The 27,179-nt window shown below is 40.0% G+C and overlaps 1 protein-coding gene across 2 annotated transcripts in view; it reads left to right on the forward strand.

Moving 5' to 3' along the window:
* The window catches only part of GRID2 (glutamate ionotropic receptor delta type subunit 2), a 1,144,662-nt gene that overhangs the window by 651,352 nt on the left and 466,131 nt on the right, over positions 1-27,179 (forward strand). For both annotated transcript variants that reach the window (XM_034440485.3, XM_060686953.2), the window contains exon 3: positions 11,554-11,838. In XM_034440485.3, the coding sequence (XP_034296376.1) occupies positions 11,554-11,838 (285 nt within the window). The remainder of the gene's footprint in view (positions 1-11,553; positions 11,839-27,179) is intronic.

The following is a 27,179-nucleotide window of genomic DNA, read 5'->3' on the forward strand; positions in this document are numbered from 1 at the left end:
GTCCAGTTCAAAGGAATTTCCCCCCTCCCATCCCATCTCCTAGGGGATATTATCTCCAGGGAAAATAAGTAGATGAAAAGTCAAACGTCCCTTTCCAGACGCTTCTGCTTCTCCTTCTTATGTCAGCACTAAAGTAAATGCAGCTTGAAGTGCTGATAGAGTAAAGGCTTGGGAAAGAAATGGTAGAATGAAGATGGCTCCATTAAAACCAGAGCTTGCAGAATGAAGAGCTGGTAAGTAGAGTAGCTCTGTTGATACTGTACTTTTCGGAATATAAGATGCACTTTTCTAAATTGAACGACCAAAAATTAATCAGGTTGTTCTGACAGGGCATTTATGAAGTAACTGATGTTCAAGTTGTCACAACATAGACTTGGTGTAGGAGAAAGAGTGGCAGAATCTGGGGTCAGAGTCAAAAGCGGAATCAACCTACAATCTCTACATAGCCATAGGTGGACTGAATACATCCCTCTTGAATTCCATTGACCCTTATCTAACACCAAGATAGTGTACCAATTAGTTAAGTAGATTCTTGTGCATAAGCATGATTAGTAATAAATCAATTTAATTAGAACTTCACGTGTGGTCCTGATCTTTCCCGCCCGACATCTGGTGCTATACTATGCGTTGTGCTTTGTTGCTGGCAGTTCTATTTGCTACAGATGGACACAAAAAGTATTTGGTTCATATTTACTATGAATTAATCTAATTTGCATCTTACAAACATACAAACTGGAACAGAGTTTAAATCTGGAACAGAGTTATCTTCAGTTTCCTGCACAATTTTTTTAAACTCCCCCCACCCCATAATTAAAAACACACAAACAAAAATGTGGACTCAAGGTATTTCAAAGTATTCAAAATCATTGATGAAGATGCAAAAAAATCATTGTTTCAGAAATATGCTGGAACAAAATTGTGCCTGGTTGAAGTTCAGCTTCAAATACACTTGTGAAAGTTTTAATTTTTGTTCAACCAACAAAGCTATTCTTGTTTGCAGCAGGAGGTTGGGATATTTTAATGGAAGCTATTCAAGCATTTGGAAATAAAAAAAATATAAACCGTATATAGAAATCTAAATATGATTTGGAAGCATTATAGGGCAGAGGATTGCTTTGGAGCAATAAAATTTTATGTGAGATGAAGACTAGAGTTCTAATCTGCCTACTTGACAAGTTGTCCAGAGAATTTAGTTCTGACTAGACATGCTTAGCCTGTGTTGTACATTAGTTTAAACATTTTAAGGCTTTCTAAGCTAAACTATGGGGGGAAATCCTTACTTCTAAGTAAACATATATACTATTTCAGTGTAAAAATGAAAACCAGTACTTTGCAATCCATTTTTGGTAAAAGAGAAGGGAGTATACAGCTTGCATAAAATCAAATCCCTTATATATTATCTGCATGAAGACAATGAATTGAAGGAGCATTTTTTTTTCAGTTGAGAAGAAAGGAAATTATGATTAAAGAAAAATCAGGAAAATTAAATTCTTCTACGCTACCAACGTTTCCAATCCAATCCAGTCACAATCACCTTCATGATTTGAAAATAGCTGACAACTCAAAACGTAAAGAATAGATTGATGAACCAATTAACATTCAACCTCTTTCCTCCCGCTTGTCTGAAAGAAAAATGCAAAGAATCAGAAAGAGCTACCACTAGTCATGGACTGACAATCATCCCACCAACCCCACTCTACCTAAAATGAAAATAAAATAATTGTTAACATCTTCCTAACCAGGGAACATGTTTGTTCATCTACATTTATCTACTTGCAGTTACCTGGACATAGATGATAGCAATAGCACTTAGACTTATATATCGCTTCACAGTGCTTTACAGCACTCTCTAAGCGGTTTACAGAGTCAGCACATTGCCCCCAACAATCTGAGTCCTCATTTTACCAACCTTAGCCTGTAGTATTGCATTCTAACCACTGCGCCACCATGGCTGAGAGAGAGAGGGGGGGGGATGGATGGATGGATGTATGGATGGATGGATAGATAGATAGATAGATAGATAGATAGATAGATAGATAGATAGATAGATAGATAGGAGAGAGGGGGGATGGATGGATAGATAGATAGATAGATAGATAGATAGATAGATAGATAGATAGATAGATAGATAGATAGATAGATAGATAGATAGATAGATAGATAGATAGATGAGACAGACAGACAGACAGACAGACAGACAGACAGACAGACAGACAGACAGACAGACAGACAGACAGACAGACAGACAGATAGATAGATAGATAATAGATGGATGGATGGATGGATAAGATAGATAGAGAGAAAGAGTGGGATGGATAGGTAGGTAGGTAGGTAGGTAGGTAGATAGATAGATAGATAGATAGATAGATAGATAGATAGATAGATAGATAGATAGATAGATGAGAGAGAGAGAGAATAAATAGACAGACATGAAATGCGTCTATGAGGAGAATGAAAGTTGATTGTAAAATATGTAAATAACTAAATCCCCTAAACAACTCCTAGGCATGTTCCTATCTTTTGTCTACGGCACTGCTTTACAAAGCCCCTGTGGTATGAAAAGGTGAAATAATAACATATCAGTAATTTTGCAACTAAGCACTTTTCCTAAATAGCTTTCACCAAGGTTTCATATTGCTAAGATGACTCTATTGGGAAAAATCCACTTCTGAATAATGTATACATGAAGAAAGAGATAACCTCCAGGATCAAGATGCTGAAATTCCTGGGGCAAAAATAATAGCCAGTCAAGGCCTATAAGCTAGGAAACAGAACAGGGCAAGAATCTCTACCAGCGGGAAAATACAGCACCCACTGAGGCTTCAGAACAGTTGAACTGCAACAGTTCAAAATAATGTCCCAAACTTTGTGCTATGCTTTTCAATAAAAGTGGATCAGCGCTTGAAATAAATTGATCAGCGCTTGAAATAAATTGATTAGTCTCCCCAAAAGATGAAATTGTGACAATATTCTGTCAGAGTGTTTACAGTGCGACTACTATTTTGAGACAACCCAGGAGCAAAATAAAGGACACAGAGGTTTTGTCATTACAAACAGTGGTTTAACTACACGTTATCTACAGTATACTGTATATACATACCAGGGGTGGGTTCTACTTACCTTTACTACCGGTTCGCAATGGGATTGTAGGCATGTGCTTGCTTCGCTCACACGTGCACCAAGCTTCTGTGCATGCGCAGATCGTCTATGATGACATCCGGGGGGGGGGGGCGGAGTCTCCCGCCAGTTTTACTACCGGTTCTTGCAAACTGGTCCAAACCAGGGGCAACTCACCACTGATACATACACGTGCTAAGCACAGCCAGGCAAGCACTCAGTCTTCTTCAACTCTACATGGAGAACTACAATGCAGATACAACACGGCGAGGACAGTGATACACGAGGCGAGAGCAAGACGCCCTCTAATGGCCTCCTTTATATAGGCAGCTTCTTAAAGGGCAATAACCCTGCTGACTCATCCTCAGTCTTAAAGGGCTGGCCAGCTTTAAATCATCATTACCCTGACATATTCCATCCTGGAGCTAATCCAAAGACAGTACAAAACTTCACTGGGAAGGTGCCTTATATTGTGGCTTGCAAGATCATTAGAATCTTGCAAGTACCCAATGACTATCATTAAGTGTTGTACGTTATGATTCTTGATGAACATATCTTTTCTTTTATGTACACTGAGAGCATATGCACCAAGACCAATTCCTTGTGTGTCCAATCATACTTGGCCAATAAAAAATTCTATTCTGTTCTGTTCTGTTTTGTTCTATTCCTCCATTCTGCTCTGCTCTGCTCTGCTCTGCTCTGCTCTGCTTGGTTCTCTCTTCTAAAACATCAGTCCATATCAGACCACTGGTACTTCATGGAAGTTTATGGATTGTAGTCTTCCATTCTGGTTGACTATGGATTGTAGACAGATTTGCTTTTCAGGGTCCTAGTCTAGGACTAAAATATAGTGACTGATCCAAAGTCACCAGCCAGCTTCCAAATCCTTAGAGAGATTCTGGCCAGAATTTTTTTGCTGTTATCTTAACCTTTTCTTGACAAAGCCTAAATATTCATAGTTCAGAGGACTTTGTTCCCTTGGTTGTTCATTTTGAATTAAGTTTGTTGTTACAAAATTCTGACAGCAGCAGATCATCTCTACACAAATAATTGTATCTCACATCTCTTGATTCTCCTTTTAAATTAGAATATTTTTTCTTCTCTTTGATCATACAAAAAAAGTAGACTTTCTTCACATGACATGAGTTTCTATTCTTCAAATACAACTCATATTTCAGACATAAGAGGGGCAATGGCAGCTGTTTCTTTTATGAGAGCAATATGCAACATTTGAATACAACACCGAGGATAAAAGTATATGAGTAATTATTTTAAACTAGCTGATAACCCGGCGCTGCCCAGGTATTTATAGACATCAAAGCATTTTTCTGACAGGGAGCCATTGAGAGAGGCCTTTCTTCCCCCTACTCCCATGCCCATCATCCCTGCCCTCTCCCTTCCCCCTCCCACCCCCCTACCTGTGCCACCATCCATTTTACCATTTCCTCAAACTGGGCCTGGGACTGGAACATAAATCCCTGAGCTGGGCCATGCTGCGCCTCCTCCACCCATGCTGAAATAGGTTGTGGCGTCCATACCTGTTTCACCTCGGTTAGTGTGGTCCCGTCCTTCGTGCAATGAGTTGGGGTGAAGGATGATCCTGGGAAAACAAGCCGAAGCTGTGAGGAGGGGGGCAGATGATCCAGTTAGGGTGTGGTGCGCTCAATCAAAGTCCTCTGTACTGGCCTAATCAGGCTCCCTTCACTTCATAGGCCCACTGTCTGAGGGAGGCCTAGGCCTTAAAGACCCACTGTGTGAGGGAGCATGCTCAGTCAAAGGCCTCTGTACTGGCCAAATCCAGCTCCCTTCCCCCTCCCATGACATCATGAACAAATATTGCTCTAGGTTGCCGCACTCACTCTCCTTAAAGGCCCAGTCTTTCCAGAGTTAGGCTGGAACACACACACACACACACACCAGGGGTGTCTTAGCCCCACAGTGCTTGTCTCCAGAGGGTAAGTCATCTGTATACCAAGTTTGGTCAAAATTGCTTGAGGCGTTCCAGAGTTATGCTTAAACAAACATACATACATGTTGGAGTTTAATATCTGAAATACAGATTTTTGTGTTTAAATATATCTGGTGGTCACGAAAAATGGGTAGGTTGACACACTGCATTAAGTAGCGATATTAATGTCTGGATTTGGCTTAATGCAATTTGTAAACTCAGCCAATTGTAATAGTAATCAAGTAATTGTTAATGAATCCCAGTGTAGTGTAATGTTGAATTAAGTTTTAAAATATTGACTTGAGCTCTCCAACTACACGCTGTAGCATGTCATTTTCTTATCTAATGCCACAAGAGGTGTTCAAGAAAAGCACACCTCATTCCTTCAGTGATACCGCCAATCTCTGATGGTTCAAGTGTACTTCCTCCAGCATGTGAAAAGCCTCTTCTTCCAACTATAGCTGCTGTTAGCCCAAGGGCAAGAAACACACATTCTTTATGGAGAGAACAGGAGGTGGAAGGCAAAGAGGCAGTGTTATGGAAGTGTTTGGCGGGTTAGAGCAAGGAGTGATCCAGTTCACACACAATGTGAAAAGAAGAGAATAGGGAGGAGGGAGAGATATAAAAGCATGAGCAACAACGACCGTGCCACCTGTCACATGAAGGACATACCTTTCTTCTTATTATTCAGATTATGTAATCAACTTTTCACTGCAGGAATTGCAGAATTTTGTTTTTATCTTCTTTTTTTCCTCTTACCTTCTTCCTTCTTCCTTTTTCCTCTTACCTTCTTCCTTTTTCCTCTTACCTTCTTCCTTTTTCCTCTTACCTTCTTCCTTTTTCCTCTTACGTTCTTCCTGTTTCCTCTTACCTTCTTCCTATCCCATGTGCATTTTATACTATTATTAAAGCAACCTCTTCTTGGTAGATCAAAAAAAGATGCAATACCATATGATCCACTACCATATGAAAAATGAAGGTATGGCAGCCTGGGCTGCAATTTCACATTCTGATTCTAATCTTAAATTCAAATTACTATCTTTGGCAAAGGTTGAGTAAACGTATATCAGCGTCCCCCCCTTTTTTTTTTTGAGTGAACTATTGATGGTCTCTGTTAAAACCATTGATCAACTGTACTGGATTGACTTTTATGGGCCAAATGGTAATTCTACACTCCTTATATTTTAGACAAATGAAATTGTGTTTTATGTTAACCAAATCTCTTACAACTGAACCTGTTACTAAATATTTGAGGTTATTTGATTGTATTTAGATAGCAGACTTAACTTAAAGGTAAAGGTAAAGGTTCCCCTCGCACATATGTGCTAGTCATTCCTGACTCTAAGGGGCGGTGCTCTTCTCTGTTTCAAAGCCGAAGAGCCAGCGCTGTCCGAAGACATCTCCCTGGTCATGTGGCTGGCATGACTAAATGCCAAAGGTGCACAGAACACTGTTACCTTCCCACCAAAGGTGGTCCCTATTTTTCTACTTGCATTTTTTTACGTGCTTTCGAACTGTTAGGTTGGCAGAAGCTGGGACAAGTAACGGGAGCTCACCCCATTACACAGCACTAGGGATTCGAACCGCTGAACTGCCAACCTTTCGATCGACAAGCTCAGCATATTGACCCTAAAAAATAAATTTTGCTCTAAGCTGAACACATCGAGGGAAAATGGCCCTGTTTTTGATCCTGACAATGTAGTTCCAAGTGTTGATATTAATGTGAATATGATAATACTACTGCAACATGACAATGAAGTAAAAACTATAGGAAGTTAATACTGAGGGCATGTTAATGCAACCTGAGTTATTAGTTACTTCATCTCCCAACTGTCCTCTTTTTATGGAAAGTTCAAATACAGTTCCCCAACTGACTCAGTATAGTTCAGGTCAATGACTCTATCAGTAGTAAAGGAAAAGCCAATATTCAGAGTATATCTTTTAATAAATTTAATAAAAACTGAGTTTTTCCTGGCTTTGAAATAGTGTTGCATATCTGAGTCCTGACTCAAATCCAATCTTTATTTAATTTTCTCCAACCCTTGCTGAATATATGAATTTTCAATATGCTCTAAATTTTCTGAGAAATGAGTGAATTCCCTTGACTAGAAAAATATATGCATCTGGTCAAAGTTGACAGCACATATACAGACAGAAGCAATAGTTTAATGTAACAGTTCATTAAATGTGTAGTTGCCTGCATTGAATCTTGAAGAACAGGTCAGTTCCCCATGTTGATGGGTAAGCATAAATCTGGAATGAAAAATCTTGGATACTGTGCAAACACTCTGAAAAAATTGCATTGCTTTCTCTTTCCACCTTCAACTTCATTACAAAGCCAACATAAACTACTGTTTTCATATTTCTCACAGGAGTAATATGTCCAAATTAGGGACTTAATCATTATTAATTCCTTTGATATTTATCAACCGCATTAACATTAATCATGATAAACACTTCTAGTATTAATGTGGATGTCATTAATACAGCACTTCAAGTGTTTGTACGGCTGCTCAGCCTTCATTAACCGGACCATTAGTTGCAAGGTGTTAACTTTTTTCATGAAGAACATTGTGTTTGTTATAGTGATATTTTGATGTATTTTTAAAGTCCTGTGGATCCTTTTCTACTGTGGTTTACAGTACACTGTGCAAAGCTTCAAAAGAATGCCTTGCTTTGAAATCAGTAATTTCCTTCAGGATGTTTTGGAAAACAAAATTGCTTTCTTTTTTTCTAAAAGTGAAGCTGCTGCATTGCTTATGGATTGCTACGTTTGGCAGATCCTGTTGCCATCCTGTGCACGTATTCTGTCTGCATAGGAACATTCTGCATTAAACATACCCAAGGAGTCCCCATAAACTAAAGAAAAGTACCACCATAGAATGAATTATATTATTGCCAAACTTTAAGGAAGCAAATATTGATTCCTTCAATACACAAAATGCCTTTTCAAGGTAACAAGGTGACATCTTCCATATGGTTGTGCACCCATGGATTCTATTCTATTCTATTCTATTCTATTCTATTCTATTCTATTCTATTCTATTCTATTCTATTCTATTCTATTCTATTCTATTAATGCCTTGGTAGGGCCACACTTGGAATACTCCAGTTTTGGTCACCACAATGTTGAAGAGATGTTGGGACTCTGGGGAGAGTGCAGAGAAGAGAAACAAAGATGATTAGGGGACTGGAGGCTAGAACATGTGAAGAACGGTTGCTGGAACTGGATATGTCTGGTCTTACGAAAAGAAGGACTAGGGGTGACATGATAACAGTGTTCTGATATGTCAAGGGCTGCCACAAAGAAGAGGGAGTCAAGCTATTCTCCAAAGCACCTGAAGGCAGGACAAGAAGCAATGGATAGAAACTAATCAAGGAGAGAAGCAACCTAGAACTAAGGAGAAATTTCATGACAGTTAGAACAATTAATCAGTGGAACAACTTGCCTCCAGAAGTTGTAAATGCTGCAACACTGGAGATTTTTAAGAAGAGATTGGATAACCATTTGTCTGAAGTGGTGTAGGGTTTCCTGCCTGGGCAAGGGGTTGGACTAGAAGACCTCCAAGGTCCCTTCCAACTCTGTTATTCTACTCTACTCTACTCTACTCTACTCTACTCTACTCTACTCTACTCTACTCTACTCTACTCTATTCTATTCTATTCTATTCTATTCTATTCTATTCTATTCTATTCTATTCTATTCTTAAAGATCAGGCCTGTGCAAATCAACCCTAATTTTATTTGAATTAAGAATACAAGAGTCAAAAGGGCATCTTCATGCCAATTAGAGCCAATTCAAGATTTGTTCATCAAAGTTATTGTTTAGGGGCCATATTATTTGTTAGAAATTTAGGAGAGGGAGTGGGATGGGGTAGAATGTCACAGAGATAAGCAATCCTGAGAATTTGAGCCAGCAAAGTGTTAGCCTGATGTCCATTTCACTCATCATCTAGAGATTTAAACCTGTTACAATCGTGCAACATGAAGTATATTTAGAATATTGAGATCCCAGTTGGTTTGACAAAAAGCCAGCAAAGAACTATAACATTCCATTAGTACAATGGAGAGAAAAGTAAGGGCATATGTGTTAAAGAAGGAAATGAATGGTGCCAAAGTAACCTTAGTCTTGCCACCTCAAAAACAGCTCTGTTAGTCAAAGAATGTAATGAGGTGATAAATCTTAATGGACAACTGCTTACATCAGTATCAAAGAGGATACCATAATATTCAAGAGCTCCTCACTAGTCTTCATATATGGAATTTAAGTTGCAACGTTCTATTTTGCTGAAAGCAGCAGAAAAGCTTTTGAATCTTCAGAATGCTTTGGGAGCCCTTGGATTTCACTTACCGCTTTGAACAAAGCTTTCGTTTTGATTGACAGCTCTGCTTCAGTGAGGTGATCTGATCAATGTTTCTTTCAAACAAGCCAAACAAAGCTTCCTAGAGTGCAGCATTCCCCAACTTGGTGCTCTTCAGATATGTTAAAGCCTGCATGGCATGGCAGCTGGGGGATGATGAGAGTTGTTGGCTGAAGCTTCTGGAAGGCAGAAAACTGAATGGTTAATATACAGTAGATGAATACTCTCCACTTAAATACTTTCATGGGCAGAAATTATCAGGGCTCCTGGTAGTTCTCACAAATGAAGGCAAATATACATGGCCCAGGATAATATTGCAGGATCCAATCTGGGTCATTCACGGGACCAGAAATTTAGTCTTACAAGCTTTTGGACTCATGCTGGAGCCCATCCTCAGGGAATTTTTCTGTACCAGAATGTTTGCTTTGAGCTATTCTCTGAGTCACATTTATGTAGTGCCTGGTTGGTTCTGGCTTCCTATTGGTTGATTGGGGTGTTGATGGTTGACTATTGGCTGTTGTTTCCTTGTGCTGCCAAGTTCTAGAGTCCTAACTATTTGATAAACTGGTGGTAAATCAGCATTCCTGTTGACAGACGATGGGCCCATTTCCCAGGCTTCAATCATTTCCCTGGTTATCCATATAAATTTTTCTGTACATAGATTCTGATAATTGGAGAAGCCAGAGATCAATTCTAGGGACATCACAAACAATATTTTTATTATTTATTTATTTATTTATTTATTTATTTATTTATTTATTTATTTATTTATTTATTTATTTTCATCAAGCATGTATTTCATGACAGATACAAGTGTAAACATAATTATAAATACATGAAAAGGATACGAATAAAAGAAAATATTAGGACAGGGACAGTAGGCACGCTGGTGCTCTTATGCACGCCCCTTACAGACCTCTTAGGAATGGGGTGAGGTCTACAGTAGACAGTCTAAGGTTAAAGTTTTGGGGATTTGGGGAAGAAACCACAGAGTCAGGTAGTGCATTCCAGGCGTTGACAACTCTGTTACTGAAGTCGTATTTTTCTGCAGTCTAGTTTGGATCGGTTTACCATGAGTTTGTATCTATTGTGTGCTCTTGTATCGTTTTGGTTGAAGCTGAAGTATTCATTGGCTGGTAGGACATTGTAGACATTGTAGATATTGGAATCCATTGCCATACATGAAGAAAGATTTCATGACAGAAATTAGGAATCAAGCATTTATTGAGCTTAAATTATTTCTGTCTTATTCATGTTGACTCTGCCATCCTTGACTCTCCTACGAGAACATTCCCCCTGTTCTCCTGCTCCTTCACCAATGAAAAAAGCATAAGATTGTGACATATAGATCTGCAGTACCACTTAACGCAATACAAATACACGGGATGTCAAAATCATTCCTCGTGGGCCAATTTCACTGGCTATCATACCCAATTCTTTTTTAAAATGGAATTATGCTTGAAGCATTTGAATGGCCCCCTATGGAAAAAAAAATGGAGTGTAGCTGCCTTGTGGTTGTGTTTGTTGTTTTAGGGTTTTATTTATTGCACCAAAAGTAATTTAAATTTTGGTTTCTTTCTTGATGAAGGTGCATATATTACATTCCGCTATGTACCATTATTCTTTCAAAATCTCTCCAGATATAATACGAAATAGCTTCTCTCCAGAGCTGACATGTTGACTTTGAGCTGCGTTTTATCTCTCCTGCAACTCGGTTTAATTTAATACGGGGTTCTATTACTAATGTCTATCCAGAGTCCTCCAAAGATAATATTTATGGAAGTTGCTCCTTCTCTGGCTCTCCCCTGTTTCCAGCCTATAAAGGATAGGTCTCATTAACAGTAATATGTTTGGCAGTTTGAGATGGAGGGACAAACCTCTTGGCTTTTATGGCACCATGCTGATTTTAAAACAAGCCCTGTTTTCAAAGATACATCAAATTTATGGAAACGCTGGTGCCTTGCTTTGCTCGACTGAATCTGTTGCATGTCAACTTTCACTGTTTTGTGTTAGCAGGATATTTGCTTTTTTTTTTTTTTTAGATAAAAAAAGAAAATCTCCTACGTTCCTCTTGTCATCTTGACTCTTATTTGCCTTTTTTTTCGCTTTTGCTTTTTTATTTTGCAGCCTGTGAACTCATGAATCATGGGATCCTGGCTCTGGTCAGCTCCATTGGTTGTACATCGGCTGGTTCCCTCCAATCTCTGGCAGATGCCATGCACATTCCTCACCTCTTCATCCAGAGGTCAACAGCTGGGACCCCAAGGAGTGGCTGTGGCACTACCAGGAGTAACCGGAATGACGATTACACCCTCTTTGTCCGCCCACCTGTCTACATCAATGATGTCATCTTGAGAGTGGTCACCGAATACGCCTGGCAGAAATTTATTATTTTCTATGACAATGAATATGGTGAGTGTTTACTGTTTCTGGTCTCTACATAAAGGGTAAATTTGCTGTTGTCCAATGGAGGTAATGCTATTAAGTGCAATAGCATTAAAAGCTTTGAATTTTTCCTCTAGATTACCTTCTTCTCTAAGCATTCGGTGACAGCGTTAACATTTCGTGTAATCTTTAGTCTTTAAAAAGAAACAAAAGTTTTATAAAAAAACCCTACATCGACTTTTGGTGCATTTGCTTGATCGTTCCTTTGAAAAATGCTCAGCTAAATAATTACAGATTTTTTTTTTTAAGAGCAACACTGATGAGCTCACTTGAGCCCCTTCTATTCTATGCAAGACAAAAGACATGTGGAGGCTGTTCTTTTCTCTCTCTTTTTTAATTCAACATTAAAAGGACGTTTGTGAAGTTGATATAACTGATGCAAGATTGCCTTTGACTTACCTTGCACCTTGCCAACTTCTATGAAATGATGTTGGATGATGAAGAAATGGAAAAGAGTGTTTTAGAACACCACATGTATTATGCATATGTATCTCATATAGAACTTGAAAGGCAAGAACTTAAAACAATAATGAAAGTTGGAAGAAAATGATTGCATGATATGAATTTTAAACTCCTTTTTTTTGTGTGTGTGTTCTTGGTCTCCCTCACTGCTTATGCCATTTTAGAATAGAATACAATAACAGAGTTGGAAGGGACCTTGGAGGTCTTCTAGTCCAACCCCCTGCTTAGGCAGGATACCCTACACCACTTCAGACAAATGGTTATCCAACATCTTCTTTAAAACTTCCAGTGTTGGAGCATTCACAACTTCTGGAGGCAAGTTGTTCCACTGATTAATTGTTCTAACTGTCAGGAAATTTCTCCTTAGTTCTAAGTTGCTTCTCTCCTTGATTAGTTTTCACCCATTGCTTCTTGTCCTACCTTCAGATGCTTTGGAGAATAGCTTGACTCCCTCTTCCTTGTGGCAGCCCCTGAGATATTGGAACGCTACTATCATGTCTCCCCTAGTCCTTCTTTTCATTAAGCTACACATACCCAGTTCCTGCAACCGTTCCTCATATGTTTTAGCCTCCAGTCCCCTAATCATCTTTGTTGCTCTTCTCTGCACTCTTTCTAGAGTGTCCACATCTTTTTTACATCGTGGCGACCAAAACTGAATGCAGTATTCCAAGTGTGGCCTTACCAAGGCTTTATAAAGTGGTATTAACACTTCACGTGATCTTGATTCTATCCCTCTGTTTATGCAGCCTAGAACTGTGCTGACATTTTGACATAAGCATTTTCATAGTGTCATAGCACTATCAACATTTACATCACATCAGTCAGTGTTGCTTTTCTCATTCTCTTTGGTATATAATTTGGGCTGCCTTTTTTTATTTTTTTGTTCAATTCCTTGATTTTATATCCTTTCTCATATTAAATATGCCTTCTAATTTACCCTACAACAACACAGAACCCGGAGATAGAAACCTAAGAGGTATTTTATCAGCCCAACATCAGACACTGAGCTTGCATGATTGAGAATAACCTTGAATCTCAGTTTCTCTAACCACTACACAACATTGATATTCTGGAATACAAGATGTTGTATATACTGTGCACACTTGGTATACTCCAAATTGTAACTGCTAGAATGTCTTCAGAAGGAATTCCATGGAGGAGCACTATGCTGTTTGTTTACTTATTTATTTGTTTATTTATTATTCCTGTGTGCATACCTTCAAGTCAGTCTTGATTCCTGTAACTACATGAACTACATCAGGGGTGTCAAACTCGTGTCCTGCGGACTGGATGCATCATGCGCTGGCCATTCCCACGCCCGGTTTAGCGAAGGGGGAAAAGTTGTGATATGTCACATGACAACACCATGACGATATGAATTTGACATCCCTGTACTACATGATTCCTAGCAACATTTTTTTAGAAGTAGTTGGCCATTGCTACTCTGCCAGTGCTAATGGAGAAAATAAAATGTCATAATACCATCTCATTATAGAATTTCTTCATGCCTTACCTGCAGAAATCTCCAATTTACAGCAATGTAGGGTGGTGACTTCCTTTTTAGTTTAGATTGTAAATTACATCATTATCAGTGCTGAGTTGTCAGTGCTGGATACAATAGTAAGCAGGGTATATACAGTATTTTTGTGTAACTTCAGTACAAATAATGATTTTAAAAAAAAAACCCATAAAAGTCGGAAGGTAGCAGGGATGCTATTCAGGGCATTTGCAAGAATGAGTGTTGCACTCCAGATGGTGCCAAGATGCAGCTCTTGTTATCTGTATAATAGATAGGCAGGTATAAAGCACATTGAGAGTTCAACCACAATTGAGGTACTATGGTTTACCTATCCTTGAATTGCGCCCAGTCTAACAAATATGGCTGGAATGAGCTTTCTATGGAATGAATCTCTGTCCTTTAAAGAGCAGTTCATTCCCTTGAGACCAAAATAGCTTTGGGTACCTAATATTCAAAAAGCAGGCTTTAAGCTAGGCTAGACATGAGCCCAGAAAATGTAAGCTCATGTGGAGGTTATATGACATGATCCTCTATTTGAGATACAAAGTGTATCATTGGGTTGGTTTATTTTATTGATTTATTAATTTATTGATTTTGCTTTATTCAATATTATTTTGAGCTGCCTATAATTATCTTGTGTAAAATAGGCAACCATATACGTTTTTTAGGCAAATAATTAGAATTGTGGTTCTGTACAGAAGCAGCAATTCTATAGTATAGAATTCCATAGAGTACAACTGTCCTTGACCATATCTGCTGTCTAAGGTTACTGTACTATAGTAATAATGTCAGTTGACATCAAATGATTCCCAGAAATGTTTCAAAAAGGAATCCAAGCAGAGGGCATCAAACTGTTTTTTTCTTCTTCTGAGTGTTGTATTTTTGCAGCTACATATCTTTGAGGTAGCCAAGTCAAGGCTGCATGGATTCACCTCACAAGTTGCGGTGAAGAGGTGAAGCGATTTTTCTCAATGAGTGGTTTTCATCGCCTGAAAGCATCAAACAGGCAGTGCCAAGAGGTGTTTTTTTTTTTTTTCCTGGCACTTAAAGCAAGCCAAACCTGTCAAAAGGAACTTCTGTTCGGGCGCAAATCACATTCAGAACTCTTTGCCAGATCTGAAAATGCCAACGAGGCCTCAGATGTGAGACAAAGCAAAGTATGTGGCCTATTTCATTATTAGACCATAAGCTGATCAAACTGTATGTTTTTTCTAACTGTTCTCTTCTTTTACTGTGACAAAGCTTTCATGTAGCTAGTGAGTTCATATTTTGGTCTGAATTAATGGGAAGCCTAATTGTTGCATTACTGTTTCTGCTAAGAATCCTGAGATAGGGAGCCCATCAAGCTACCGAGATTGCTTGGTAGCTCATAGATTGTGTTGATAGATTGCTTGACAATCTGGAAGGATGTGGTAAGGTGCTGATCTATCCGTTCCATATGTTTTGCTGCTTTGACTTTTGGGTATTCAGTTAGATGTGGTATGTGATGTAGCAGCACTGTAATTATTTCTGAGTTTTGATCTGATCAAGCTCGTTTTGGCTTGTTCGGTGTGAAGAGAGTTGTGATATTAAAGGAAATCATGATTTCATTCTCGGGTTAGGTTGTTTTTTTTTCCCCTAACGTAATTATAATGTTGAGCTGCTGAAGTATTCACAGCCACCTATTAGTATCCAGATTTCTTGACCATATTTCTTGGATTGGTTACATGTAGAAGTCTCTGGTATCATTATAATACATTGGGAAAGGATGTCAGGCTTATGTATTTTTGGAATTCATAGAGACATGGGAGGGTAGGAACATTGCTTTTGATCTTCCATTACTCTCATCTTCTGATTTGTACTGGGAGTGTACCTGACTTCATTGTCTATTTTTTTCAATAGGGTTAATGATCACTGGAACACAGTTTTCCTGTTAAACAATTATTTTTGCATTTGTAGTATATTATGCTTTGTCTGTTATGAGTGTGGTGAGCCATTGCATACTTCAAGGCAAGAAGGACTACCCTTCATTCAAAGATGAATTCATTGCCATGTAAACACAACTAACAGGAGCATAGATCTAAGAGCAATAGCAATAGCACTTAGACATATACCGCTTTACAATGCTTTACAACCCTCTCCAAGCGGTTTACAGAGTTAGCATATTGCCCCCAACAATCTGGGTCCTCATTTTACCCACCTCAGAAGGATGGAAAGCTAAGTCCACCTTGAGCCTGGTGAGATTTGAACTGCCAAATTGCAGGCAGCCAGCAGGCAGCAGAAGTAGCCTGCAATACTACATTCTAACCACTGCGCCACAATGGCTCCTAATACATAAGTGATTGTATTCACAGCTCCAGGGATCTTGTCTACTTCCTTGTGTTTTATAGACTCTAACTCTTCCCAGATAACAATCCAGACCATGCCTCAATCACTTCAACAGGGCCTGTATAGTCAAAGTCCAAAGTCCATCTCTGGACAAATACACACAATTTTATCATTGAATGGCTAAATTAACCTTCACTATCCTTAAGATGTTCCATGAACTCTTTCTTCCCTGTTGTGGCCCATCAGCATCCAGCAGAGCCGCTGATGGGCCAGCAGATTTGGACAGTGAGGAACATGGGCCAATCCTGGAGTCTGAGGAAGGCTCGGACGAGGGCTGAGTTGGAGGCAGAGAGGGGGCCAAGGCCATCTGGTAGTTCTTTACTGCCTCCAGAGCCTCTGGAGCCTGACATCAGTGAGTGAGAAGAACAGCGGGAGCCTGTTCCCAGTGTGCCATGCACAGATCTGCCAGAAGACAAGCACAAATAAGAAAATAGGGTCGACTTGGGAGTAAGGCTTGGAGATGATTGGCCCCTCCCATAAAATATAAAAGAGGAGCAAACGGGACATGAGCTTTTTCAGGAAGAAAAAGTTTGGTCGGTTTGGAAAGTTCTGTTTGACTCTGTGTTAAGTTTGGCCTTGCCCTGCATTTGGCAATTAGTTTTCTGGAAGCATTCGAAGGGAGATAAGGTAGGTGTTTATAAATGTTCCCCTGAAAGACTGTTTGAGAAGCCTTTCGAACTGTGAATGACAATAATTCACAGCCATATGAATAAAAGAGGTTTGCCAGGACTAAGATTGTGCTGTATGCTTCCTAAGGAAGCCTAGGTCAGAACAATCCCTAAGAGGGGATAGGTCTCCTAAACAGAGCTGCCACCTGATATTCTGCAGACTGAAGGGTAGAACAATAATTACATATTGCTACTGTTATTGCCCACAGCATAATCCTTAGTACAGATAAACATAAGGTCTTTTAAAATAACTTATTAATAAAAATATACTTTCAAATTAGGAATGCCCACCAATCACAAATTTTATTTTGGCTCCTAATTCAGTCATTCGGAAAATAACACTCTTACCGTTGAAATGTGACATCCTAGGTGTAAGGAGATACTGAGATGAAATAATCCATTTTTAAGAGCTTTTAGGACTCCATGCCTGCTTGGAGAATTGGGATTAGCAACAGCAGCCACTACTCGCTGAATAGCCAACATTCAATAAAGACATCTACCAAGTTAATGCCAATTCTGAAATGAAGCTATTCCTAGAAGTCACTGCTGCTCTTACAAAACGCAACAGCAATTTAGGAGTATTTCTTTCCAAAAACATTAGAGCAGGAAGTGGAAAGATAGCCCATATAGAGTTATTCCTTGGTAGAAATATTCTTTCAATCTTGTTTTCAATCTGGCATTTCTTTTATGTGGAAAGTTTTAGAAATACATTTTGGAAATACATGATTCTTATACGAATCTGTGGCTTGTTTAAACAATGCTTATTGCATAACCAATATTGACACAGTTTTTCCCATATGCTAAATTATAAACAATTATTTTTAAAGGAGTGAAATTATACAATATATGAAGCAAAGAGCAAGAAACCATCTTTTTCCTGTCTAGGAGCCTCTAAATGTCTCACCAATATTGGGATGACTTTCTTTCTGCTTCAAAGAAATGCAACTTATTTTAAATACCTTCTGAGTCTTGCCTAAGTATATTTATCAACCACATTTTGAACCCCGTGCTTCACTAGATACTTTCTTCTTATTGTTACTGTTTGAACCTGAATCTGCTTTTTCCATTTTTAAAAAAAAACCAGAATCATTCCTTCTGTAATTCAATTTCTGCTGCATATTGCTTCACTAGTAACCCAGTCAATTTATCCCATTTAATTCAGTGCTCTTAGGAAGACATTTTGTTATGTCTTATATGTACTGCAAGTAATTTTTCTCATTTTTAATGTTTTTAATTATTATTGTTATTTTTTGTATTATTCAGGAGGTATCCCTCAATACTGGAGGTATTCAGCAACCGGTTCACTGCCCAGTTGCTGGGTGGGCATGGCCATGGGTGTATGGCCGACTCAGCCTCCTGCACCACAGAGGGGGGGTTTCACGGCCCCAGGCTCTGGAAGCTTTCCTCAAGCCTCCAGGAGGGCAAAAACAACCTCCCCCGGGCACCGGAGGTTCTTCGGAGGCTGGAAATGGGCCCATTTCCAGACTTCCAGTACTTCCGGTAGGCTCGTTTTTTGCCCTCCCCAGGCTCCGAAGGCTTTTCTCAAGCCTCCAGGAGGGCGAAAACAACCTCCCCCGGGCACCGGAGGCCCTCCGGAGGCCAGAAACAGGTCCATTTCCAGACTTCCGGTAGGCCCGTTTTTTGCCCTCCCAGAGCCTCTGTGTGCATCCTGCACTTACCTGGCATCCAAAACGGGCCATGTGGAGACTCCTGGAAGGGGCGGGGTAGGGTGGGTGGGGTCAGCCAGTCCTTGAAACAACTGGTTCAGTGAACCAGATTAAAATTAACATCTGGTTTGTTAGAACCGGTCCGAACCAGCTGAATTCCACCCCTGCCTCTGTCCTGTTCTCAGAAGGACAGAAAAATACCTTCTTTAAATCAACATCTGCTCCTAGTCACGAAATAGATATACATATAGATGGAGTTTTCTAGGCAGGATACACAAGTAGTTTGTTGTTGATTTCTTTCCATTGGTTTTTTTTCCAGAATCCTAACAATGTCTCAGAAAAGCCACAGTACCTGGTGTTCTCTCAACCAAATATTAAACACATGGGACAACCAAGTTCTACTAGATGTTGCTGAACTGGTGGGAAATAGAGAGAGAGAATACAGATATATTTGATTGAACTATTTATTTTGATAATAATAGGAATTATATTTAGGGAACATGTATTAAAATGTAACCCTTTTCCCCATATTATTTAATATGTCCATTTAAGAGGACATACTTAGCTCGTGTTATTGAAATTATGCTTCTAATATACTTACTCGCTAGAGGAAAATAACTTTCTGAAATTTATAATAAATTTCACTACAACAAAACCAGGCTGGAATCCAGATAAATATCATGCTAATCTGAAAACCTAACATTGAACAAAGGCACTGTGCTCATTTACATATCCATTTATCAATGTCAAAGGTTTTAAGTTCAACACACTGGAATTGCATTTGACTTTTATCTTTGCTATCAATGATTGCCTTTCATTAGAGGAAGGATGGAGAATAATTTATATTTGGAATTATGTATTTCAGCAGGGCAAAGAGTTATTTGAATTTTCTTCTCTTTGTAAAATAGCCCAAATTCTTTTTGAATGCAACTGACCCTATTCATTTGATTTATTAAACTAGTGGCATGAGGAGATGGACAGGCCCTATTATTCCTCATTGGTAGAAGCCAGCAGCCAATTTAGAATTCTCATTCCAACAAAGAAAATAGCAGCTTTTCAAAAGAAGTTATTATTTCCATATAAGTCCTAATTAGAGGGTTCAGCAGAAAATGATTTTGAGAACTCACTTCGCATCCACAGATAAGCTCGCCCATGAATTGATTACATATTTGAAATGAAACTTAAAATGTGATGGGTGTGGAAAACAAACGACATCTCATCAAACCAGAGCATCAATTTTAAAGGAGAGCAAAACTCTGTGCAGCTATTTGCTACATTCTAAATATTATAAAACAAGTAAATGGCCTGGGCACATGGCAGAATTATGCAGCATCAGAACTGCGGAATGATAGAAGTGTGTTTGGGCCTCCACGTAATATACCCACTTTGCATCTCTATTCAAAGGGAGTATATTTCCTTATTTTCACTATTGAAACAATTACCAGCTGGAGCTTGTGGAGTCTTAAAGGTGCTTTTTCAAGAGGCAACTGGACTTTCTGGTTTTTCTTTGAAGGCGTTTCGTTTCTCATCCAGCTTTGAATGGATGGTTTATGGTTTATGGTTTATGGTTTATTTGATTTGTATACCGCCCTACTCCCGAAGGACTCAGGGCGGTGAACAGCCAACAATAAAACACACAGATACAACAAATTTAAAAACCAGATAAAATCAAATTAAATCATTTTGGACCAGACAGATTAAAACACCCCAATGATTTAAAAACAGATTAAAATTTAGATATTTAAAAAAGGGAAGAGATTAGGCCAAGCCCGCCTGATGGAACAAAAAGGTCTTCACAGCGCGGCGGAAGGTGCGCAGATCCGGGATCCTCCGTATCTCCGGGGGGAGCTCATTCCAGATAGTAGGTGCCCCCACAGAGAAGGCTCTCCCCCTAGGGGAGTCAGTCGACACTGTTTGGCTGACGGCACCCGGAGGAGTCCCTCTCTATGAGAGCGTACTGGCCGGTGGGAGGCTATTGGTGGTAGTAGGCGGTCCCGTAGATAACCAGGTCCTAAGCCATGGATGGATTGGGGAATGGAAGGATTTATACTCCTTGCAGCTGGTCATTTGCATTCTTTTAGCGAGTCATTAAGGCCACCTGGAGGTTTATATGTGTCATCAAGATCACCTAAGTGGTGCAAATGGGTATGGAGCCTTCTTGGAACTATTGAAAGGACTGTGTTGTAGACTGGAGATAGATGATGTCAACAAAAGGGGAGGGATATGACATCACCTATCTCCAGTCTACAACACAGTCTACAACACAGTCTACAACCCCAGCCCAGCTCCACTGTGCATGCGCACATGCCTCCCACCAGCCAGCTGGTCTTTGGGTCTCTGCTGCACATGAGCGGAGGGCGGGGCCTTCCCCGATCTCTGCAGGTTCCCCCCTCCCAGTGCGCCCTACCTTTCTCCTCCATTTCTGACATACATGTCTTCCCCGATCTCTGCAGGTTCCCCCCTCCCAGTGTGCCCTACCTTTCTACTCCATTTCTGCCACCTACCCCAACTTGGGAGCCAAAACGGGGCACAGGGGCACCGTGCAAGGCCCCCCTCTCCCACGCCCTGTTTTGGGCCTGGAAAGCCCCCTGCACCAACCTGGAAGCCAAAATGAGATGGGGGAGCTGGGCACATGCGAGGGGGCGCTCGCATTGCATTTTGGTGGTTCAGGCATGCGCGGGTGCATTTGCACATGCATGCATGAGCTTTGGGTACTCGGCACCAAAAAGGTTAACCATCACTGCTATATATGGCTGAATACGTCACATTGCTTCGATGCAAAGCTATAGGCTGTAGATCATCACAATATGGGAAGAAGGAAACTTTAAATGTTACCAATACCCTGAATTCAGCAATTTTTCTAATTCCAGCTGTCTCTGGGTAATTTCACCTTCACCTGCTAAAATGTCATGAACATCTTCTGTAAGAGCATATCAAAATAATTGCAGAATTCTTTTGTATCATCTCGTGAGATTTGGAATTTTTTTTAAAAAGTTCTCAGCAGGTACAGGGCATCCATTAGCACCATGTTGCTAACCCAACTATTATCTTTCTAATAAGAGACAGTTTCTGGATAGCATAATGATACGCTGAATAAAATGAACCAACCCTGGAGAAAATGAGAAATGAAGTGGTTATTCGCATACATGCCTAAAGAGTCATCCAGGAGCAGTTTTAATGTACCAGCTGCTTTAATGACTTGAAAACAAGTGTTACATTTTCAGCTTCCATGATCATCTTCTGAATGATTTGTACAGCCATAATCTAAATTATTATATGAAAATAGTATACAGGCCTAAGATGGTCAAAACTTCCCCTAACAGCAGAAATTAACACTTTGAAGATTTATTGAGTAGAATCTGCTGGGTTTTTTTCCCCCAGGCTCCTCAAATGAATAACAGAATGACAGAGTTGGAAGGCACCTTAGAGGTCCTCTAGTCCAACCCCTGCTCAGGCAGGAAACCCTATACTATTTCACACAAATGGTTGTCCAATCTCTTCTCAAAAACTTCTAGTGTTGGAGCATTCACAACTTCTGGAAGCAAGTCGATCCATTGATTAATTGTTCACATTGTCAGGAAATGTATAAGTCATAAGTTTATTTTTGTCAAGCATATATAAGATAACAGGTAAAAGTATAAACATAATTTGAATACATGAAAAGAGTTAAGTAAAAAGGGATATTAGGACAGGGACAGTAGGCACGCTGGTACACTTATGCATGCCCCTTACAGACCTCTTAGGAATGGGGTGAGGTCAACAGTTAATTCTCGGTTGTTCTCTTCTTGATTAGTTTCCATCCATTGCTTCTTGTTCTACCTCAGGTGCTTTGGAGAATAGCTTGACTCTCTCTTCTTTGTGGCAGCCCCTGAGATATAAGAGCCTTGGTGGTGCAGCAGACTAAAGTGCTGTTAAATAGCACCAGCTGCCTGCAATTACTACAAATTCAACTCTCACCAGGCTCAAGATTGACTCAGCCTTCCATCCTTTCGAGGTAGGTAAAATGAGGACCCAGTTTGTGGGGGCAATAAGCTGACTTTGTATAAAAAAGAACACCACTTGACGGGGCCCGAAAGCCCTACTAAGCAGGTATATACAAAAGTATGAAGGCTATTGCTTAACGCATTTTCATTAAGCTAGACATACGCTGATGATACTCAGCTGTACATCTCCACCCCAGACCACCCCAATGATGCCCTCGAAGTGATGTCCCAGTGTCTGGAGGCCGTGCGGGTCTGGATGGGGAGAAACAGGCTTTGGCTCAACCCTTCCAAGACCGAGTGGCTGTGGATGCCGGCGTCCCGGTATAGCCAGCTGGTGCCATTGCTGGCTATTGGAGGCGAGTCACTGACCCCCACAGAGGGGGCTCGCAACTTGGGCGTCCTCCTGGACACACGGCTGTCTTTAGAAGAGCATATGACAGCCGTGTCCAGGGGGGCTTTTTATCAGGTTTGCCTGATATGCCAGTTGTGCCCCTTTCTGGATCGGGACTCCTTGTGCACAGTCACTCATGCCTTGGTCACGTCACGCCTGGACTACTGCAACGCTCTCTACATGGGGCTCCCCCTGAGGAGCACTCGGAGGCTCCAGCTGGTGCAGAATGCGGCCGCGCGGGTGATTGTGGGAGCAACGTGGCACTCCCACATAACACCTCTCCTGCGCAAGCTGCATTGGCTCCCGGTGGTCTTCCGGGTGCGCTTTAAGGTGTTGGTTCTCATCTTTAAAGCGCTCCATGGCTTGGGCCAGGGTATTTGCGAGACCGCCTGCTGCTACCGATAACCTCCCACCAGCCAATACGCTCTCACAGAGAGGGCCTCCTCAGGATGCCGTCGGTCAGGCAATGTCGGCTGGCGGCCCCCAGGGGGAGAGCCTTCTCTGTGGGGGCACCCGCCCTGTGGAATGAGCTGCCTCCTGGAATACAATTGATCCTGGACCTCCGGACCTTCCATAAAGCCCTGAAGACGTTTTTATTTCATCAAGCCGGCCTAGCCTAAATGGTTTTTAAATTGGGATTTTAAATTTTATGGATTTGGGGGTTTTAAATTGGGAAGCTAGTGATTTAATTCTTTTTAATTATCTTAACTTTTGTATTTGTATGTTTTTTAATTTTGGCTGTTCACCACCCTGAGTCCCTTCTGGGAGAAGGGCGGTATACAAATTAAATAAATAAATAAATAAATAAATAAATAAATACCCAGTTCCCGCAACCGATCTTCATATGTTTTAGCCTCCAGTCCCCTAATCATCTTTGTTGCTCTTCTCTACACTCTTTCTAGAGTGTCAACCTCTTTTTTATCTCATGGCGAAAAAAAACTGAATGCAATATTTCAAGTGTGGTTTTACCAAGGCACTATAAAGTGGTATTAACACTTCACATAACCTTGATTCTCTTCCTCTAATAGAATTGCATTGGCTTTTTTGGCAGCTATAGCACATGATTGGGTCATATTTAAGTGATTGTCCATTAGGACTCCAAACTACTGTTGAGCCAGGTACCAACTATTCTATACTTGTGCATTGAACTTGAACTCTAATGCTGATTGCTAGATAGGTGAAGAAAATAAATAAAGCATGAAATCTATAAATGGGTTTTCAATGGAAGAAGTTACTATAAACCCTACCATCTGAAAGAAATGTGGAAAACACAACAGGTCTGCATGAATCAGCTGTACTATTTTCTTCCTTAAATAAGAACAGGTAAGAGAAAGGGAAGGGAATTTTTAAGGAATTTCTATGATAGGACTTGATTACAGAAGTAGTTATCTAACATGCTGCAAAGGAGAAAAAGTAAGAATTTTTGTTTGCTGATTTTCAATTTCAGATGAGGGTGGGTCATTGGAGCTGTAGTGTCTCTTTAATATTATGGTGTGGATTATTCAGTGGATAAGAATGTTTGTGCTCGCTTTATGTTTGGCAAGAATTCTTGAATTCAGAGGTTTTGCCATGCATGTTAATTCTTCATGAAAACGTCATCATATAAGTTGTCTTCAAGGGATGCGGTGGCTCAGTGGCTAAGACGCTGAGCTTATTGATTGAAAGATCAACAGTTCAGCAGTTCAAATCCCTAGTACCACATAATGGGGTGAGCTCCCGTTACTTGTCCCAGCTTCTGCCTACCGAGCCGTTCGAAAGCACGTAAAAAATGCAAGTAGAAAATTAGGGACCACCTTTGGTGGGAAGGCAACAGTGTTCCGGGCGCCTTTGGCATTTAGTCATGCCAGCGACATGACCACCGAGATGACTTCGGACAGTACTGGCTCTTTGGCTTTAAAACAGAGATGAGCACCGCCCCCTAGAGTCGGGAACGACTAGGACATATGTGCGAGGGGAACCTTTACCTTTACCTAAGTTGTCTTCATTGTGCGATTTGTGCCATCTTACAACTCTTTAAAGCATCTGCATCTTTTCCTGAGATTGTGTGGAATTCTACCTTTTAACTAAGAACTCTTACATCTGAGTAGTTTATTAATGATGCAGCCACTAGATAAGTTACAAATACTGCCAGGTAATGGTGGGATTCAAGTAATTTAACAACCGGTTCTTTGCCCTAATGATTTCTTCCAACAACCAGTTTGCCAAACTGCTCAGAAAGTTAACAATCAGCTCTCCCAAAGGGGTGCCAACTGGCTGAATCCCATCACTGCTGGCAGGGCAGTTGGGATGCAACTGTCTGCAACTCTTTAAATCAAATATATTTTCCTAGGATAGTGTGGCAGAAAACACTTCAATTCAGCAAAAAGATCTAGCTGCTTTTAGGAACTACATATTGATTCTGTGTTCATTCCTCTGAACATTCTGAATTGATTTAGGATGTCCCCCACCCCCCCGAAACTCCAGAATGATTCTGGGCAGCTCACAATACAACAAAGAAAAGAAAATACATTACAATTGTAAAAGGCAAAAAAACAAAATAAGGGCATGAGAAATAACAAGATGGTGGGATAATAGAAAAACAGAATTGGAAGGGAACTTGGAAGTCTTCTAGTCCAACCCCATGGTCAAATAGGATACCCTATACCATTTCCAACAAATGGCTGTGCAGTCTCTTCTTAAAAACTTCCAGTGGTAGAGCACCCACAACTTCTGGAGGCAAACCATTCCACTGATTGATTGTTCTAACTGTCAGATAATTTCTCCTCAGTTCTAGGTTGCTTCTCTCCTTGATTAATTTCCACCCATTACTTCTTGTCCTACCCTCAGGTGCTTTGGAGAATAGCTTGATTCCCTATTCTTTGTAACAGCCCATTAGATATTGGAACATTTTTATCATTGGATAGCTACTTTTATTAAACTAAAAACTAAGAGAAAAATAGTGAACGGACAAGGCTCAATTTCTGTATTCTTGACATACAATAAACCATATTTATAATTGAGATGATAATTATTACGATCATCATTTATTTACTGATTTTAGTTTTATTACCCCACTCAGGAGTTATGTTATAGTTTGTAAATTTAAAAATTAAAGGAAAACTGGCATGCAACTATATCATAGAAAAACGGCTCAATAAATTGTGACTAAATTGCCTGAAAATAATTTTCTCTGATGCTCTTGCAGAGGAATGTTTAAATGTTTCCATATATTAGCATTCCGTTCTGGTTAGGAATAGATTTGTTCCCCCTTTATCCTTTCACTACAAGTTTATGACAACTGTAATTTCTTTAACATTATATATTTCCTCTAAAGGAGAAGGATGTTCCTTAAGATGACTTTCTTTCATAATTGCTTATATACTGAGTGGCTTAGAATCACTAATTTAATTTCCCACAATGATATAAAATAGAAACAGGCAATATAATGCACCAGTTAGAATGGCCAATGGTAAATAATTGTGGAATGTATCTTCTGAATTAAAAACAAAGATAGAGATTGCAAACTTCTTAACATAAAAACATGATGTTCCGCGAGATGGGCAGCATATAAATTTAATAAAGAAAATAAAATATATATTTAATACATAATAATGTTTTCATCATTGAGGATCTTTCAATGAGCCTCAATGACTTTTAACCATTTTGCTATCCAAAGGGTAAAGATAAAAGTCCCTATGGATTTTATTCTGCTAGTTATTGCTGACTATTGGGGGCGGAGGGGTGCTTATCATCATGTCCATGCCATTGAGCCACACAGTCCTAAGATGTTTCCATGGTCATGTGGCCATGGGACACTGTTACTTTCCCACTGAAGCATTTGCATGCTTTTGAACAACTAGATTGCAGGAGCTGAGGCAAGTAATGGGAGCTCAGTCCATCTCACGGCGCTTGGGTCTCGAACCTGGGCTGTTGACTTTCCAACCAACAAGTCCAGTCTCTTAACTGCTGACCCACCATGCTGCCCAACCAAGAGAATAAGCATATTTAAAAGACTGAGTTTATGCATAAACTTTTCAGGATGGGGGCCTAAAAACAGAGTGGCATAGAGTGTGATAGCGATGTGTATGTGTATGAAGTTAACTTCAATCAGAATACAGTTGGAAGGGACCTCAGGGGACTTCTAGTCCAACCCCCACTCAAGAAGGAGACCCTGTACAATTTCAGACAGGTGGCTGTCCAATCTCTTCTGAAGACCTCCAGATCCAGAAGTGATACAACTTCTGAAGGCAAGCTATTCTACTGGTTAATTGT

The sequence above is a fragment of the Pantherophis guttatus genome, chromosome 8 (genome assembly GCF_059756535.1).
Source record: "Pantherophis guttatus breed Tessera chromosome 8, ASM5975653v1, whole genome shotgun sequence".
Lineage (NCBI taxonomy): Eukaryota > Metazoa > Chordata > Lepidosauria > Squamata > Colubridae > Pantherophis > Pantherophis guttatus.